General features: G+C 33.2%; 4 protein-coding genes across 4 annotated transcripts; 1 reads left to right on the top strand and 3 right to left on the bottom strand.

Annotated features, from left to right (window-relative positions):
• Positions 1-37: 37 nt before the first annotated feature.
• LOC148204134 (Pre-mRNA cleavage complex II protein family) lies at positions 38-4,356 on the bottom strand. Its single transcript, XM_088107147.1, has 9 exons — positions 4,232-4,356; positions 3,079-3,350; positions 2,956-2,989; positions 2,205-2,374; positions 1,885-2,068; positions 1,594-1,774; positions 1,266-1,365; positions 570-697; positions 38-284 (listed from the first exon to the last, which is right to left on the bottom strand). The coding sequence occupies exons 2-9, from the start codon at positions 3,338-3,340 to the stop codon at positions 231-233; spliced, it is 1,113 nt and encodes a 370-aa protein (XP_087963273.1). The 5' UTR covers positions 3,341-3,350; positions 4,232-4,356; the 3' UTR covers positions 38-230.
• A 900-nt stretch (positions 4,357-5,256) lies between these two features.
• Positions 5,257-8,526, top strand: LOC124828841 (uncharacterized). Its single transcript, XM_088107852.1, is given in 12 exon segments — positions 5,257-5,368; positions 5,484-5,580; positions 5,697-5,760; positions 5,832-5,908; positions 6,000-6,078; positions 6,664-6,740; positions 6,809-6,893; positions 6,972-7,040; positions 7,129-7,196; positions 7,265-7,313; positions 7,492-7,597; positions 7,600-8,526. Coding segments are annotated over 12 exon segments (1,101 nt in total). The 3' UTR covers positions 7,818-8,526.
• Positions 8,527-9,020: 494 nt separating this feature from the next.
• On the bottom strand, positions 9,021-13,689 carry LOC124828837 (protein PHOX1-like). Its single transcript, XM_088107146.1, has 3 exons — positions 11,321-13,689; positions 11,006-11,236; positions 9,021-9,371 (listed from the first exon to the last, which is right to left on the bottom strand). The coding sequence occupies exons 1-2, from the start codon at positions 13,488-13,490 to the stop codon at positions 11,094-11,096; spliced, it is 2,313 nt and encodes a 770-aa protein (XP_087963272.1). The 5' UTR covers positions 13,491-13,689; the 3' UTR covers positions 9,021-9,371; positions 11,006-11,093.
• A 1,317-nt stretch (positions 13,690-15,006) lies between these two features.
• Positions 15,007-19,712, bottom strand: LOC124828840 (calcium uptake protein, mitochondrial-like). The gene is made up of 7 exons (XM_047302228.2): positions 19,394-19,712; positions 19,222-19,289; positions 17,372-17,595; positions 17,142-17,225; positions 16,320-16,533; positions 15,609-15,905; positions 15,007-15,389 (listed from the first exon to the last, which is right to left on the bottom strand). The coding sequence occupies exons 1-7, from the start codon at positions 19,686-19,688 to the stop codon at positions 15,168-15,170; spliced, it is 1,404 nt and encodes a 467-aa protein (XP_047158184.1). The 5' UTR covers positions 19,689-19,712; the 3' UTR covers positions 15,007-15,167.
• Positions 19,713-20,110: the final 398 nt, after the last annotated feature.

Below are 20,110 nucleotides of genomic sequence, written 5' to 3' on the forward strand. Positions count from 1 at the left end.
AAGATACTAAAATCTCAAACTCCAAGAGAAATAATCATACTGCAAGCAATCATGAGTGTAATTTCAATGCTAAATATCCACATATGTACATCTACTGTGTATAAATATAAATAACAGTAAACAAAATTGTATTTAGCAAATAAGGAAAAATGACAATATAAGTAAACTATAATGGCTATTACCCTGCTAATATGCTACTGAAATGATTCTCTTTGCTAACACATGAATAACTAGTTTATAGCCAAAGTATTTGCTGACATGTATGGTGAGATGCATCCCTGAACCTGAAAATAGTCATTTATTGTATAAGAAGAAACATACATTTCTTAATCATGAATTCCAGTCAGAAATAATGATAATTATCGTGTTAAATATCTGCTCGTCTATTAGCTGCCATCAGCAATAAAGAATAAACCTACTAATATAAATAACTGAACACATTCTAGCAACTACTAGAAAAGGCTGAGACAACAGAAAGAAAGAAGAATGAATGAACTTCAACATATTATCTTTCATTTCTATAATATTATGTCAAGAAGAAAGAAAAAGCATGTAAAACAATATCTTGCCTGCAACAAACAAGAGGGAATTTGAATATAACCCTGTAGCAAGAGGTTGACCTTTTCCAAGGAACTATGTGGCACAGGAGTAATGACATAGAGCACACGTTTTACTGTGTCAATGCCCCTCACAATCCCTGAAACATAAGAAATCAAGATGTGTTAAAAAATGAATTGCTTAGAATTATCAAAATGCATAACTACTCAACTAGAACAATAGCCTTTTTGATTTGTGACAGTCATATTCTTGTTTTATTCTTTCTCTTCAACATCTTTGGAAGCATGATAGCCTAGATAGGTAGAGATCTCTCCAGATATACTACAGTTTATATGTCATTGCAAAACTGAGACAGTGGTAAACTTCTCACAACCAATAGACAGATATACAAGATAAGTAAGCTAACTCACAAATGCACATTTAGTCCACAATACTTTTGTCTTAAAAAATTTGAAATTGGTTAAGTTCAATAATACTATTTCTTTCAAATAGCATTACCATTTTGTTTACAAGGCATTTGATGTTTTCAAGACTTGTAAAACATAGAATGGACATTTTCAGGTAGTTTGCTTTACTATAACAACCTTATTAGCTTTTTAATCCAAAATTTCAATGCTGCAGAAGTATTTCAGTAAAAAATTATCCGCTGTTTCAGAACAGAATATAATGAAACACTTCAAATTCAAGAAGTTAGTCAAATGACCTACCAAGGCCAAAACACCAAGGTAAATTTTCAGGTCCTTCAGAATCAACAGCTAAGCCAACAATAGTAGCATTCAAACCGAAGAATATTTCAGAGCTTGGGACCTGCAAAGATACTGGTAGATCATTAAAATTAAAAAAAAAATGGAACGAATGCATCAAAAACCAAACTCATTAAGGGCAACTCATTCACAAGACTCCACTGTTGTAGTGCCTGTGAAGGTTTAGATATATGCAAATTTAACTTCTAAATCATAAAGTAACAAGGTAATGACCACACTGAGGTGTGGTATGACTCAATCAGAACAGCTACCAAGCAAAACTTAAGCCAACCTCACAATGAAGATGCCTAATCTTTATGCTTGCAATGGGAACTTCATAAGGACAGTGAGAGGCCAAGGCATGTGCAAGTTCCTTCATAGTAGAAATATTTAAATTACTAGAAAAGCACTGTCTGAAATAAGCCATTATTCGTAAATCACGTAGGGGACCGGCATCCTTCTGAAAAAGTACCCTGGGGAACAAATAAGGATATTATATGTTACTTAAAGCATAAAAATGGTAATTAAAAGGCCAAACTAGTAGCGGCAATTGATAACTACTTTCAATCAGATTTGAACTTACGATCTATTTAATGAATCCTGATGAGCTGAATTTATCTCAATTAGGTTGATTGTTCCATCATGTTCTTCATCTAACCAGAATTCTCCAGCAGGCAGATTCTTATTTTCACTGGATGTGCTTATCTTAACTACATGTGTTGGCGAAATATAATTCAACATTTCCACTAATACATCATAACCAACACCTGAAATGCCAGAAAAACCATGGAACAAAGTACCATAATAGAGTACATATCACTACAATTCTAGGAAAGAAATAGTTTCAAGTACAAATGCAGGATTAACAAGAATCAGACTAACAGCTGAAAAAAGTGAGCTTACCTTTCACCCAGCCAGGAGTATTCACAATAAGAGGCAACTTGATACGACAAGGATTTTCTCCTTTCACAGAGATGCCATACTCCTTTTGGTAATAATCATAAATGGCAAAGACATAACTTAAGTATGTTGATGGATCTCTTTTACAAGAAACGTCACCAAAGAAAAGACACCTGTTACAGAAAAAATGACAGATAGCCAGCAAGTCCATCACATGTTTAATCATGGAATACCCAAATTGGCTGACAAATACAGGGTTGAACACAGATCCAAGGCACAAAATATGTCATCCAACTCTGTTTATAAAAAATTTCACAGCAATCAGAAATGACCCCAATCCCAACCACTCCATTCCCTAAAAAGAGCCACAGAGAATAATGCCTGAGACCCTAGACTTTTACAGCTTTCTAAGAAAAAGGAACAACCATGTACAAGACAAAATCATATGAAAAATGTCAATGTATAATATTTTTTCTATTTTTGTATGACAGAGAGATCTGTTGTCAAGATCGGTTCTACTTAATCCAGAAGCATGAAATACACATCTGTAGCAATCATCTTGACATAACTGCCAATCGGAGAATACAACATGCCAAAACTTTACACACTCCAATTCACATGAATACTGAATAGATGTTAAATCTGTCACAAATCAGCAGCCTTGTCAAATGTTTCAAAGATTCAAAGTAACATAACAAAAATTAAAAAAACACAGTTTCAGCTCCCAAATTATTGAGATGAGATAGCACCATACCTCTCTGGTGTTTTCAGGCATGGAACTGTCAAATCTAAAATAATTAAAAAAAATGAATAATTTTGAAATAAATTGTAAAATACTTTTTTTTGCAAAAATTAAGATAGGGAATCACAAACCAACCTGGAGTTACTTTGTGAACAATGGTTAGTGATAGAAAAGCAGGAGGAGTAAACTCAGGTTGGCCAACATCAGTATCCAGATAAGCTACTTTGGTGTATTTGTGCAAGAGCATATTTAGGAGATAGCGGGAAAAGGTCGTCTTCCCACAATTTTTGGCACCACATATAAAAACAATAGGAGGTGTTGAACTGCAAGAAATGGATTCTGCAGCCTCTGACCATTGTTCCGGAATGTATATGTTCTGTGAAGGAGAAGAATCCATCTCTTTCTCTCTGTAAAATTGCAAGACAGCTTTTATTGATTAGGAAGTTCCTTTTTTGCCAGTGAGACATGCAAATTTCTAAATGGCACAATCTCAAAATTAATTTTAAAACCAACATTCCTCAAAAAAAATTTACAACACTTTCTTCTCTAAAATTAGTTTTAAAAGAAATAAGAGTGAAATATGGCATGCGTTGATTTCTTAGACAAGATTCAATCCTAAAAGTGGTTTTAATATAACTTCACAAAATCGCCAACAAAACTAATTTTAAATCAAATTCACATTTCAAACTCCCTGATATCCAAACAGATGCTCAATGTGAGCCTAAGAGTCAGATGACTTGCAAAATATCTAGCTGTCCACCTTAAAACTACATGGAATTAGGGCATTTGGTAGAAGAAAAGGTTTTTCAAAGAAATTATTTTTTTCATATTTTTTATTCGATTCAGCCAAAAATTAAATTAACAAGTCACTGCACATCACCTTACAAGCATCTATACTTATTCCAAATCTTAACAAAAAAATAAAAAAGAAACCTATGAAACCAAAACGAACCTCTATTCACAAAAGGGCTAAGCTAAGTGTTGACACATGGTAATTTATATAACTGACTGCCAAGAAAAATAAAAGAAACCAAGAAAGCTCTATGCAACAAGTCTTTCGAAAGTTGCAAGGCTAATCTAAATTCTAAACACAAGATGATTCACGAAAATCACAAAGTTTACATCAAAATCACTTTTTGCATAATCTTAAGTTGTTCCATTAAGAAGAAATAAAAACAAAATAACTTTCACCAAATTTTAAAATTAATTAATGCATAAGAGAGTCAAATCAATCCCGAATAGTAAATGTGCTTCACAGGAAAAATCAGTTTAAAAAAAAAAAACTAACCTCAATCGGAGGAGCAACGTCAGCCACAAAGGTTGCGGGAAGGAGAAGGGACTGGGCAGAGAAGAAAAAAGGTAAGAGAAAAAATTAGGGCAAAATTAAAAACCATAAAAACAATTCAGATATTTCGTATACGGAATTGGAGTGTAGTTAGAAAATAGGTGGGTGCAGGAAGCAAAAACGGAATTAGGAACCCATCATTAATTTGTTATTTTATTTAAGGATTAATACGTCATTTGGTCCTATTTTAAGTGTTTGGTTCTCATCCTACTTTTAGGAAAAGTTCAGTAAGACTCATATTTTGTTAAAAAATGTTCAATCTGGTCTTTTTCGCTCACGCTGATAAATCGGTGTAGTGGTCAAACCTAAGTAACCTGTGTAGTTTGATGAATGCGTGGCTAAAAAAATTAAATGCAGAGAGAGAAACATAAATGGTTGTTTGAAGAATTAAATGCAGAGAGAAAGGTAAATGACTTTTAACGGTTGAAGAGAGATATTGATGTATTGATTAGAGAGAGAATATTTCTCTGGACACTAACTATCTAACAATGCACCAGTTTTATACACCCACCTCCAAATTACACCCTATACCACTCTATATACTATTCAACTCGATAATAACTCGAAAATGATATAGTTTTCGAAATCCATAAAACTAGATATTTCAATGTTAGGACGACATCAATATAACTAAAACAAAGAATCATTGCTTATTAACAACAAAACCGTGACCATTAGGTAACATCTGCACCTTTCTCTTCAATCTTTATATCTTCAAAGAAAACTCATTTAGCTTCCGTAAACCTATTTTATAGACTCAAAATTTAAAATTTGCATAACGAAAACCTTAGCATGTAACCCTTCACCATACCATTCTTATAATTCACCCATGCAACCCCAGAATATCATTTGCGTACTTTACCTATCAACAAGGTACATAGCAGCACATATACAACAACAATTTCATGCATTTGGTATTAATCATATTATGATTTCCCTTCCAAGGTAGGTACCACGAAAACCATTAAATGCCAATATCAAAAACTCCTTCTAACTCTCTAGATTCCAACGTCTACTTTATACAGAAAGAAAATATAATATTTCTCTTCATCTTACCGTGGTCTCATCCAACTAATGCAGGTGATGTTTCGTTTTACCTGCATCACTGGGTTTATGCTTGAACTATGGATTTTTTTTATAACTGTACAGTGATTTGTTAGCTGTTAATATTCATTTTTTTTTTTCAAACTTTCAGATATTATTGTGTCTGGTTCTAGAGATGGATCCTTTCGTATTTGGGACTTGAGATGCAAGTCCACTGCTAAGAGTAGGCGGAGAGAAGTTAACATATGGTAAGTGACTTTTTTCTTTTTAATTTGAAAAACTAATGAAATTACTCGTTTAGTTATTAGTCCTTAATGAACTTTATATTTTATTTAAAATTAATTTGTTATCATTTCATTGCTAGTTCAATGGGTGGTGTCAACGGAGCACATGTTTCATCTCAAGCACGACGAACTAGAAGGGGAAAGGTTAGTTTCTGAGGATCTAGGTTCCTTTGTATATTGCAAACTAAATTTTTCCAACAATTCTTAATTGTCAGGCTGTTTCCATGAGCATTACGTCTGTTCTTTGTCTCAAGGACCAGGTTTCCGTAGCAACTGCTGGTGCAGTGGATAGGTTAGTTGGAAAATTCATATTAGTGAACATTTGATTTTCCAGTGTTTTTACCTGAATTGATAGGTTTGACTAATGAATTGATTTATTTCAGCGTGTTGAAGTTTTGGGATACCAGAAATTTGAAAAATAGTGTTACTCAGACGTGTCCATGTCCTCAGTCAACTGAAAAGGTTGATTGAAACTTTGCTCTAAAGGGAAAATATATTTTTCTTATACTTTCTGTGAGTTACCAATTAATGGTGTTGGATAAATTGGATCATGATTCTTGAGTGTAGTAAAAGATTATAGCCTCAACTTAGAATAATTACTACAACACCTTAAAGTTAAAATGTAAATGTGGTAGGAAATGTCATGTGTATTATGTCTTTTATGTTGCTAGGATATTTATCCTATTTTATCATCGTATCAAGAATTATCTTATTTATCATGATTATATTCTATTCAAGATTATTCTATTTATCATGTATTTTTCTATCAATTTATTTTATAAATAGAAAATTATGAGAGAGATTAATCAAGCTTTCTAGAATTATTTTAGAGTTTAATTCTAAATTATTTTAGAGTTTAATTCTGAGGTTGATAAAAGATTATAGCCTTAGAATAATCACTACAGTACCCTTAAAGTTAAAATGTAAATGTGGTAGGAAATTTCAGGTGTATTACGCCTTTCATGTCATTAGAACAATTTTATATATTGAAAAACTTAAATGATATTGTCTAGAGTCTCATGACAGTCTTCTTCGTTGTCATTTCAGCAAAGTTTGCACGGAATATGTAGTTTGTCACAAGATGAAAGTGGACTTTTTCTTTCGGCTTCCTGCATGGATAACCGGTATCATCTTCTTTCTTCTAAGTTAAGAATATATAGCAAAATATAAAATCTACCGTTTCTTTTTGCAGAATTTATTTGTACAACACCCTTCAACTTGAAAAAGGGCTTGTAAAATCTTTTTCTGGGTGCCGAATTGAATCATTTTTTGTAAAGGTGAGAATTGCACTTGTCCAAATCTTCTGCATTCAGTTTCTGTCCTAACTCCTAACTGTCTGATGTGTGCAATTTCAGTCCGTAATTAACGTTGATGCGTCAAACATTGTCAGTGGTTCTAGTGATGGAAACGCATATGTTTGGAAGGTTTCATTCTTATAAATTACAATGAGATATTAGGTTTGATGCATATGTTGCAGTTTGGATATAATTTCACTGAACTTTCAAAATTCAGGTTGACAAGCCTCTGGAAGATCCTACTATTTTGAAAACTCACGATGGTGAACTTACAGCAGTTAACTGGTAATTTGGAAACCTGTTGTGGTTTTATTTCTCTTTTACATTAGTTTTTAATACTGTTTATTTGACAGGTGTAGCTCCGAATTTGGCAAATTCGCAACTTGTTCTGATGACTTTACAGTAAGCGAATCCAACTGTTTTCTTATTAATTTAACTTCAAATTTATTTGACTTTAATCCAGACATTGCATTTTATCTGCAATGTCTTTCAGTTTAGTTGTGTCTATTAACCATTTGTTTAAAGAGACCTCAAATTGTTTCTTTCATCATTCCAATTTCCCTCAATATGCCATTTTCAGGTTCGGATATGGAATAAAAACAGTTACGTCTCTAGAATACAATGTGCATCTACACAATGTGCATCTGCGGTCCCGATAAGAGGAATGGCAATTCCTAGTACAGAGTGCTAAATAATGGCAAAAGATACTCTAAAACAGACGAAGATGCTTTCTTACCCAATCATAAACTACATCCAATTTCCTCACCCACTCCAATCACATCACCTAAAGTGAACTTCTTATCTGAAGGCCACACGAACCAACTTCCCTCCTCGGGATTTGATCCTAATGCAGCTTCTCAAAAAGCCCCTGAATCTACTTTGAAGAGTCCCTCATCTGTATACTAAGTAAAACATTTACTAAAACTACTTTTAAAAAGGTGGAAAGGAAGTTCTACATCAGCTGAAACAGGAGAACACATTACATTTAAACGAACTCATATCACTATCAACAATTTTTCAGAACATAGATACAAGAAAATTTGTATACTTTACACGTGGAGAACACGATACTGTGAAAACTAAGACACTTCATGTGAAATGTGTTAAATTCTGAGTGACATAGTGACACACCGCAACTTAATATAACATTACTGATTAATGTATAGCTCTTGTTTCACAAGGGAATAGCATCCTATAAGACCTGTTGGTTCCACTAAGAATTGTTCATGAAATGTACCGATTCTTTTGGTAGCAATATCGATTCCAAGATCCTTGAAGTTTGGCAACCCCTCTACTTGAATACCATCTCCACATATGGGAACTGGTTTCCAATTATAAAGGATCCTGAAACTCTGATTGCCACTCCATCTTCACCGTGAGCACGGCATTGAAGCTTCTCAACATGCACCAACTTTTCAGGAGGCTACTCACCAACCAGTGTGGCTCTAATACTTGATAGAGATGTAAAGATGTTACTTGGACCACAATGTTGTTTTTCAGAGAAACTATAAAAAGTACAAGTATAATGTTGTTAGTGGTTAAGGTTTTGAAAATCTTTTTATGTATTGAGGTGTGATTTGCAATAGGTTCAATATAGTGTAATTACATGTTTTTGGCAAGTAAAATATGTTCGTAATATATATATATATATATATATATATATATATATATATATATATATATATATTTGAATTAATAAAAAAATTGTATATTTTCTCATTCTCTTATCTTCTACTTACTTTTTGAAACATTTTTTATTTTTTATAAGCTCAAATCATCTTATTAAGTAGATCCAAGATTTTTTTTTTTTAAGTTTATTAGTTGTAAAAAAAAATTAAAACACCAATTTATTTCCATCTTAATGGGATGGGATCTAATTTTACTTACAAAAAGATAAATTAAACTCTAAATTAACATAAGTGTTAATGTAGAACTAAAAAAACTATTATATTATAAAAATAAAATTATAGCGGCCGAAGGATACACTACTAACAAATTCAATTTTGAACTAAATTAATCATACATTATAACCATATTAATTAAAGTGAATTTATGTATAAAATATTTAAAGTGCATAAGAGGAGGCTATATATAGAATTGGACGAAAAATAAGATAAAAATGAATAATATAATGTGGTACTTGACATCCATAAATTGTTACATTCCACCACTTAATCACTCACCAAGGACACATTACAATATTAATCACAAGCCTTTACCTATGAAAAAAATCTGTATGTGTATATATTTTTGGTGCAAGCTGAACAAATCAAATCATCCAATATACTGGTACACCTTAAAGAATGAAACCCTCCAGCAAATCTCTTCAAGTATAAAAACAAAATAAATATATATAACCAGCTTTTCTAGTCTCAAATCCCAACTAGTATAACACTGGCATCAGAAAAAATAATCCAATCATAGCACCGAACATGAGCTAAATATGCAGAACAAAAATCCCTGCATAAAAAGAGTCAAGAAAACCCCTTTAGGCCAACCACATCGGTAAAAGGTAATTGAGAAAAAAGACAGAAAAAAAACACAGTTGAAGGTGTGTAATAATGTAATTTTATAACAATAAAAAACAGAATACAAAAATTCCAGAACACTCTTATGTAACCCAAATATTAATATTTAACAGTTACCATAACAGAAGCTTTTCGTTATGATTTATGTCATCTTAAGTAATTGGCTTCTGTCCTAAGTTACGGATTTATTTTTAGTACCATTCCAAAAGGTCTCTTAATAAAGGAATCTTATGTGTATATAAACTCATGTCCATCTCTTGTTTTATGTAACGTGGGACTTTGTTTGTACCTAATAAAGGTCACCCCCAAAGATTTACTATTGTTAGTTAATAATACATATAAACATTAGCTACATTAACCATTGTGCATGTTTCTATGTTATTATACAAGTTTGTATAAATCCTACTAGGTAAGAACATATTCCCGCTCAATTCTAGTATTGCACTTTTCGAAGGTCAATCAAAACAATACTTTGTCTCTTGCATGTGATAGCCTAAGTTCCTCAAACAGAGTCCATAAAACTGCGGAAGCAGTAGGTAGAATTGATTTTATTGCTCAGAACTTCACATATAACAGGGATGGATGAACCCTTCGGCATAAAAGCATGGCTTGAAATGAAATAAAAAGCCGATTAGAAAGAGACTGTGAGGAGGGAACCTAACATGGATAAATCATTAGTTCTGCAGGAACTGCGTCAGCATTTGAAATCCCCTAGTTTTTTTATTTCTTTTTTCCCGCTTAACAAACTCTCTCTGTTTGTTTGGTATTGTTTCTTTAATTCTGATGTATCGATTACCACAGTATCAAAATTCATTGGCAATGCCCTTTGATCTCCAAAGTTCTTTCTGCAAGAAGGATTCTCCTTTCCTCAGAAGTTGTTCACAATAACTTTTTCCTGACGCATTAGATGAATTTGTTTCTCAATTCTCACAGCAAACTCAACAGAAACTAACGTATGATAATAATTTTCTCTGTAATACCTAGTGTCATGGTAATCTACAGACAAATCTAAAAGTTTTGCTGAGGGTCAAACAAACACACTATTAAAAAGACTTTAAATTTAACTAAACTTTCCAAAATTGACTTGTAAGATAAGGTTTATATCTACTGTATACTTGTTTTATCTCTAGTTAATGGTGAGACCTCTAACAGAAACATTTAAACATCTTAAATAGTAGAAAGTCATTCAACATCAGAATTATGGTGGCGGGAAACTGGCACCTATTATTATTTGTCATGGTTATTCAGCCAACCCATCTAGATACCTTCTAGTTTGTTGGCAATTATAAAAGATTAAGGTTTGGTTTACGCAGGCAAATTGATATACATGAAAAAGAAACTAAAATTCCTAAGATCTTTTCTACCATAAACAGAAATAACCTCAGTAGTGTTTTGAATATGCAAATCATGAACAACAATTTATTCCCCCTCTACCCCATTCGAAACATAAATAGATGATGCCAGCAGAAAACATCTAGCCGGCTAGTCCAGCCTACCGTTGGAAGAAGATCTTCTGTAAGAGGAGCTCGGAAAACCAACTTATAGAACATGTATGGTCTCACTTACCCGTCTTAGCAGGGGATGAAGACAGCTTCAAAAATACCAAGACAAAAGAAATCATGCCTCTGAAGAATTTTTAACTAAAGAAGAAAACTTAAAACTGCTCCAATATGGAATGGAGTTTAGGAACACGCCGACGAAACAATGGTTCAAGTCGAAATGATGGATCACCAAACTGCCACCCCTGAGCATCGTACATCTCATTCCATGCCTGTACTATCTCTTCAATTTTGAACCCTGTCATTAAGAAGAATGGATTGTTAGCTATCTATAATCCTAAATTATTTATTTTAAAGGAAAATAACATTTGTCATCTCATACCTTCAAGCGCTGTTTCATTTGAGCAGTGATTCTTTACAATGAAAGCAATATCTGTTCCAGAAGTTCCAGCTAGTTCAAATTTTTCAACAGCAACCTCCAAACATTCCTCCCATGTGGGAAGGCCAAGCTTATATTCCACAACAGAACGTTCATACAACAAGGTTCCCCATAGAAGGTGTATCTGAGATCTCATCTTTGCAGCTTGCTTTGAAGCTTCATCATCAGAAACATCTTTGAAAAGATCATCCAAGCCCATTTTCTCTAACTGTTCTTTATATTTATCTGATTTGGATATTCCATTCAAACGCTGCTCCTCAACCTCCTCCCACATCAAGATGCCTTTCTCCATGCTATCCTCTGCCTTGTTATAAAGTTGTAGAACCTCCTCAGAAAAGCCAGCATTTGAGTCCTTGCATGCCAATGCATAACACCAGCACAGCCTTGCTTGCTCAAACTGCTGATGCCCAAGAGCAAGATATCCTTCGTAGAAGTCAGGTTTGATTTTCAAGGCTTCTTCATATCTCAATTCTGCTTTCTCGTACTCCTTTCGTGCCAACTCATATGCAGCTTTTATATGCTCCAAGGAAGATTCTCTAGCCCCATCCTCCGAAAAGAAACCTTGGTTCCTTGCCCTGGACATCTGAACACTTCCCCAGTTAAACAGTGCCAAGGCAGCCATCTCTTGAAATTTATCAGCAGCAATTCCAAAAAGTTCTTGAGCATCATTGCTTGCTACCGTATCTTCCATCGCTTCTCCGTACAGCTTCATTGCAAACTCATGAGTGTCTAGATAAGAATCAGACTCAAACCCTACATGGTTCTTGAACAGCCTTGCAAACTGGAGAAGCCAGTCCTCCACAGTAATCATCCTTTTTGCAGCATCTTCATCTCTGCCTTCTTCCGTACCCCTATTCTCAACACCATCATTTTGATTTTCACCATCCCTTTGCACTTCATTCCCATTGGTTGTTGTTCCATCATAAGAAGGTTCTTGATCTGGACTGACCTCAGTAATATAAAGCCTAAACGATGCCTTCTCAGGAGCAGACTTTTCAGCTAACCTTAGTTCATCTGTAGTAGTGATAGTAACCAAATCACCTTCTTTATCCTTATACTTGACAAGAACTCCCTTCAAACCTGGAAACCGATTCCTGGCTATATCCCTCACCAACTTCGCGCTACAATTCACGGGTAACTGAGCCCACCTTATATCTTCTCCAAACACCAACTTCACGCTCCTTGTGATCGTGACAGTTTTTTCTTCCTCCACAGGTTTGATTTCCACCACCTTTTTTTCTTGCTCAGTTGTTTTTGAATCTAACTCTTTTACTTGCTCAATTGTTTTTGAATCCAACTCTTGTACTTGCTCAATTGTTTTTGAATCCAACTCTTGTACTTGCTCAATTGTTTTTGAATCCAACTCTTTTACTTGCTCAATTGTTTTTGAAACCACCTTGCCTTCTTGCCCTATTGTTCTGGAAACCACCTTGCCTTCTTGCCCAATTGGTTTGGAAACCACCTTTTTATCCTCAACAATCACACCCAGCTTTTCCTCCACAACCACCTTGTCCTCAATTTTTTTACCTCTCTTCTTCTTCAGTTTTTGCGAAGAAGGAGAAGGAGAATGATAAACGGTGGTATCAAAAGCCACCCTTTTATCATCAACAGGGACCCCCTTTTCTTCCGTTGACTTCGTGAGACTCTCGAGAAGCTCCAAAGCGGTGAGGTTATTTGGCTCCATGCTCAAAACAAGATTAACATCCCTTAGCGCCAAATCCAAGCGATTAAGCTCACGATAGCATGTGGCTCTTTTCAGAAGAGCTTTGCTGTACCTTGGAGACACTTCCAGCGCCAAATTGCATTCGTGAATGGCTCGAGGGTATTCCCCGAGACCCAATTGCATGTAACACGTGGCCATGTTGGTATGAAGGTGTGCGACATCTATGTGGTTCTTCGGAAGCAGCTTCAGTGCCTTCTCGTACTTGAGCATGGCGCCTTCGTGATCCTTCTTCTGAAACAACTTGTTACCTTCTTCTCTGAACTCTTGTGACATGTTAATGAACATTGCTGTATCTTCATCGAAAGCCTTGGAGGACTTGGCAGGTTTGGCATGTGAATTTGCAGTAGCCGGAGTAGCGATACCCTTCTTCTTCCCTGAGGGCTTTCCCATTAAGAACCAAAGGGATAGTCCCAATCAAGATTTCAGAAAGAGAAATGAATGAAGGAAGAAAGGAAGAAAATACAGGTAGATGAAAAAGGAGAACTGAATTGAACGGTTGGTTTTGGGGGGAATGAATATCTTGTGCAGAGAAAATTGCGAAGAACACAACTACAGTGATTGCGGCACTACCTACAGGTTAAGCCAACTTTTATTGCATAAGCACTTATGTCTAGGGCTTAGTTTGGCCAAGTCAACTCTTCCACAAGGATAAAAGTTTCTTCGGTTAGGAATATACTTGGAGGTACATGAAAAAAAAAAAACTATTAAGTTTATTTAATTGAAAATAGATTTTGGTTTTAAATGAAAAATAAATTTTAAACTATCATTGGAATACTTATACATACTCGTAGACAAATAAATGCATAGACGAGGGAGTTATTTTAACTAGTTATAATGTTGGTAACAAAAAATATCTCAATTGATATGAATATGGATATTTAACCCTTTTTTATTTAATTTGGACATACAAAATTTCTTTGATTCATTTCATATTTTAAATTGCTTAAACCATTTTAAATTGTCTAATATTATCTCTTGAAATTTATAAATTATAATCTTTTTTCTTATTTAGAATTAAAAAATATATATGTTATTTTATTATTTAGATTCTTGATAATATTATATACTTATGGATAAATTTTAATTTTTATAAATAAATATTTCGAGTACAAATAGATAGAAATAAATGCAGTTAAATTTACATTCATTACCCTCACCAAAAAAAAATAGTTTCTAATATTGAGCAATTAAAATACGATGGAAGAAAAGTATTTTGACAAGGGCCTTTTTCTATATACAAACACATTACAGCTCTTTCCAATAATAAAATATTTAATTAAATTATTTAATAAAATGATAGTGATAACTATAATTGTAGATTAGTTGAATAAAATTGTATGCTTATCAACTATGATGAATGTACCTAATTACTATGTAGTAAAAGTGGAAAGAACAAGTATTTATTTATTTTAAGTTTTAATGTTCCAACATTCATTATTAAAGCATTTCTTTTTTTAAATAATCAAAGTTGGACAATTGTATATTTCTTTTTTTATTGTATTTTTTTAATTTTATAATAATTATCTAAAAATATACTACTAATAATTTATAAAATGTTATAGAATACTAGCCATATTCATTCAACCAATATTTTTTATTATTTCACTTTATTTTAATTCTCGTAATTTTGAATTAATTGTCTTTTTCAACTTTGTTGGCTATTTATGTTATTTGAGTGTTTATGTTTTCTTTTGCATTTATATGTTTTTTTCCTACTCAATCAAGTAGAAAAAAAAATATTTCTTTCCAACTATTCATTTTCTTTCATTCTAGTTTCGAAAACCAAACAAAATGTTAGTTGAGTTTAGGTAGTTAGACAGAAGACACCTGATTTGTAACTGTGGTTGTTTGTTGTAATGAAAATCATTTTCCAAATTAATTATCCAAAAACAAATTTTCTTACATTAAGAATAACAGTTTACACTGCTGAGGTGTGTTTCTGTCTAAGAACTAACAGTTCTGGATATCACAGGGTGACTATTTACGTGACATGTTGATTTTCAAAACGAGAATTCCGATTTCACTGCCTACTCTGTTGTATTGACTTGAGGATACGTGTAACCTGAATCAAAACCAGGAAAACAACCGTGAAGATGGAGAGGTGTCCGTACATTTCCAGCAGCATGACAAAAAACCCACGATTCCTGTCTCCATGGTTTGAGCGATGTCTCTTTCTCGATGTTGCAGCACTCTAACAAACTCCTCTGTACTCAAACTTCCATCCCTATTTGCGTCAAACAAATGGAAAACAATCTCAACCACATTGTCCGAGAGAGACAAACCGCAAACCTGTAATTCAACAATCAAACACCATAAGAAGTTGGCATATCGAAATTAGAAATACACTTTTAGCTATAACAAAACAATTTCATAACAACGATTCAATGGTTTCAAAATCCTGCCCTCCATCAGGAGATATCTTATCATTGATGAGAATACGAAGGACTTAAAAGTTACCCCTATAATCATCATCTTTATTAAAATGAGAAAGAGATCAAAAGTTTGTACATGTGATGCAGCCCGCTGAAAATCATCTCTTGTTATCAGGCCTTGTACGTCTGAAAAACTGAAAATGGCCAACGAAAATGGTAATAACTTTTTCCGCAGCTCGGAAAAGTTTTTGAACTCCTCAAATGTTATGCGTACATCCTTAAGCCGTGGGTCTTTGCTCAATTCATCAACCAGTTCAAGCAACCTGCCTAGATGACTCAAGTCAGCAGAAGAAACAATGGAGCGTGCAAAGTCCTTGGCCGATATAGTTTTTCGAGATTTATAATTATAATGAGCAAACTCCAACCTCACAATCTACACACATAATATTATAATTAGCTTGCAAGCGTAATAATTCTAGTGTCAATAAAGAAATGAAACTCATCTGAAAACAAAATTAAAGGCTTAATAACACATTTGATCATTATAATCATTATTAGCTTTTTAGTCCTTCCACTTAGAAACTAGTTTAGTAAATACACGTACACTTGTTTTGGTTCTTGTACATAAACTTTTAATTCATTTTTGTTCTTACAATTTTGAAAGGCTGGAAGTATATATGTAAGGACTAAATAATGCAAGCATGAGATAATGAGTAATTAAACCAAAACTAAATGTGGAAAAGGTGTATTGCAGGAGTTTAAATCCATAAATAGAGGAGAATGAATTTCAAGTTATCCTGTTAAATCACAAGCGCATATGTAAGGCAAAAAGCAACTAGAGACGTACTTCATCATGCAAGTCTCTTATAAACTGAACGAATTTATCATGCTTTAGGCGTCCCCTTCCATCTTTACCAAATAAGTATTCCACCAACCCTCCATTCTCTACAGAAGCATTGCTCTTTCGGCCAGTTCGTCTTCCATCCCCATGGTGAACACCCAATCTGGTATGCGATCGCATTGATTGCATGACTTTCTTGAATTCTTCCTTGTCTATCTCTCTGGAAATAGAGAAAAATAATTAAGGTCACCAGGAGTGAAGAACAAGAAGGGAAGAATTATCACCCTCAAGAACATCAAATCAAATTTAAGATGCAGCCAGAATTATGACACTGTAATAGTATAGTTTTTTATCTCTTTGATTCGATGCCATGAATAACAGTCTATTAACAATTATATGATGCTTAACAAATGACAGTCAACCAGTGTGTTTAGAACTAATCATATGGTTAAAAATGTCATATCTGTAGCTTGTGCAAGAAATAATCACAGTTTACAACATACCAAGTTACAATATGTAAGGTCTATAAAATATGATTGGTAATTCATTGTGTGTGTATTTTAAGTATAATCCAATTCTATAAAACAAATTAATGGATGATCATGGTAATCTCATTAGAATAAACTCTGACTCGTTACTTTAATATGATGTTAAAAAATAGACTTTAAACTTAATTCAATTTCACAAAACTATCTTGTAAGATGAAATTTATCTAATACTTATATATTTAAAGTTAACCTTGTATCTACTTGTATATTTGAAGTTAACCTTATATCTAATAAACGTGAGACTTTCAATAGAATGAAATAAGGTAGCATGAACACTGACCCGTCATTATCTCTGTCAAACATTTTAAATGCTGCCGAGAAGCTTGATTCTGGGAGGCTAAGCAGAGTTACGAAAAACATATACCTGTTCCAGTTAAAATGAGACCATTATGAAGACAGAAAAATAGACGGAGGGTAATAATTCGTTTACTACCTGCTCTATGAACTAAAAAAAGGTTCAGGTCTTCGATAAGCACAAAAACTGTAATGAATACAGATTAGAGAACTCACTCTTTAAAGGATATAAGTCCATCGTTGTCTACATCAAAAAGCATAAAAAAATCCGAAGAGGGACACCACAAATGGCCAGGATCTCTTTCACCTTTCAAGTATCCCTCTCTTACTAGGTTGGATTCTGATGGAGGAAAAACAGGAACAACTGCCCGCATTAGGTCCGAAGGCTTCATGAGTATCTCTCCTTCTGGGGTACGACAAGATGCAAAGTATTCAAAAACCTTAATACAGAAGAGTGGAGTTTGTCAATGTAAAGATTTTTCTTAACAAGGGTCTTACACTCTTGATGTTTGTTCGTTTCAATGTTTGTAAAACTGATTTTAATTGAAACTAGAGTGGAGCCATTTATGTTTTAGATTTTTCACTTCAGAAGCAAGTCAACACTCAAAATCAGCATAAAATTGTCTATTCAACACAAAAAATCATCCAAAGTGCACGTTTGGTTTAATGTATATGATTAAGCAGAAATTACAAATAGTAGTTTCCACGCTTTTTTATTCTATTAATGTGAACATGCCACCTCATGCAAGTATTTTGTGTGAAAACAAAGACAAGAAAAATTGTTTGACCTCAAAATCAATTTTAGATTATGAATCTATTCTCTACAATGGGTCTAAGTCAAACACGTAAACATAATTTGAATAACAAACACAAATCTTAACCTACTTAACTTGAAGGAAAGCTGTTAACTTAACTCTCATTACTCCAGGGACAAACTTAGTCTATTCCTCAAAAGATCCCATTTTAGAAGGTTTTCTCAAGTGAGTGTCAAAAGAAAATTCCAATTTCCAAAACTATCTCTCAAGTAATTTTACTGTATAATTTTAATTAACTCTTACAAACAATATCTCTTAAAAAAAATATCGTACAAATATAAAATTATATATTTTATTAAATAATATAATATATTATAATTTTATTATATTTAAATTAATATTTTTATATAATATTTATTATTATGTTATTAAATAAAATATATAATATATAGTTTAATGTAAATATTGATTATAATTTATTTATCAATTTTTTTAAAAAGAAAATGTATCAATTTGTTTAGTAATTTTATAATTACTAAATATTATATATATATATATATATATATATATATATATATATATATATATATATAGCTTTGTTAACTTATGTAATATCAAATTTAAAAATATATTTATATGTTATGGATTGTAAGTCTTAAAGATATTTGAATAATTTTTTATTTATATTTAGTTAACATAAATTTATGTTTTTGTTTTAAACTTTCAAAATTTAAAATTGAAATGTTTTATTTAGTTTAAATTCAGAGATAAATTTTTTCACATTGACTGACTTGTATATTTTAATAATATGTTTAGTAAGAAAAATTAGATATGTTTAATCAAATATTTCAATGTGTAAATTTTTATATAAATCAACAACCAATTTCATTGACATTTCTTTAAAATTAAAGTTTGATTAAAATGTTTGTACATATTTTTTTCACAAATTAAAAGTATTTATTTATTTTATTTAAGATATATATTTTTCTAAAAATAAGATTAATAGAATGATCCTTATTCACTTCACTTTTTGTGGATATCTTGAATGGTGAGTCTTTTTAATAGAAGACGTTTTATTCTGAGTTTTTCTGATAAGAACACACATGGATTTGGACATGTGAAAGGCCAAATTGAGATGTACAACTTGAAGTGTTAAAGTATTATTTCAAAGAGAAAAACATATCCGGAATTATCAAAATTCCAAAAAAAAAAGAAAAATCAAACTATTTATCTTGAATTCACTATGCATAAATGGTTTTATACAACAATGCAGGTAATGCAATTAGGCAATTGGTCATGCTAGCTATATACCTTTTCGGGTGAACTATGCAACCGCAGGCGCTTCTCATAGTAGAAGAAAACCTTGGCTCTGTACGCATCTGCAATAAAACAGAAAGAACGTTTAATCTTTCAGTACTAGCCGTATGATTAAACGAAAACATTTGCGGGAGAGTGTAAATCATTTGGAAAACAGAAAAGGTACCTCGAACAAGCAAACCATTAGCAGTTTCAGGAACGGGTGATCTTCCAAAGAATGGCAGTGAAGAACCGCGAGGGATATTGTTCAAGAAAACGGAATGGAAGGGTGAAGTGGGTGAGTTGTAGCAATAGAAAAGAGCAAGAGCAGAGGCTACGCCTGCAATAATGGCTGAACCCGAAGCCCAACTGGGATTGCGACGAGGACTGGGAGAAGATGAAGACTGCGAAGAGGAAGAACTCAGCGTACGGAAGCGTTGGGTGAACGGAGAGAACCTCCGGAGAGTGGAAAAGGAATGCATGACGTTCTCAGAGGAGAAAAACAGGGGAACACGGAGAATGCTTTTGCTTTGGTTTACTTCTTTTTCTTCTTTTTGTAACGCCTAGCCAAGGTGGCAAGTCAAGAATCACAGCTAAAACAGATCCTCTCCAATTAACTTTACCTCCATACAAGAGTTAACTAATCACAACCATTCATCGGTTACTGCACAGCAAACAGATAATAAGAGATAAGAAAGAAAACTCAATCAACGGTAGAGATCTTGGGGATAAGAATGCCCTACTGTAGAGAGACAGCAGAGAACATTTTTTGTTATCTGTTTTCTGTTGGTCCAGAGACCGTTATGACTAAGCCCACTGGACTAAGGTTTGTAAGCAACATGATCCACAAGGAAGATGGAAATAAGCCCAAAACGCTAGTCATGCCTGTATGGTATTTGTCTAA

This window comes from Vigna umbellata, chromosome 2 (assembly GCF_029865625.1).
Source record: "Vigna umbellata cultivar VRB3 chromosome 2, Vumbellata_1.0, whole genome shotgun sequence".
Classification (NCBI taxonomy): domain Eukaryota; kingdom Viridiplantae; phylum Streptophyta; class Magnoliopsida; order Fabales; family Fabaceae; genus Vigna; species Vigna umbellata.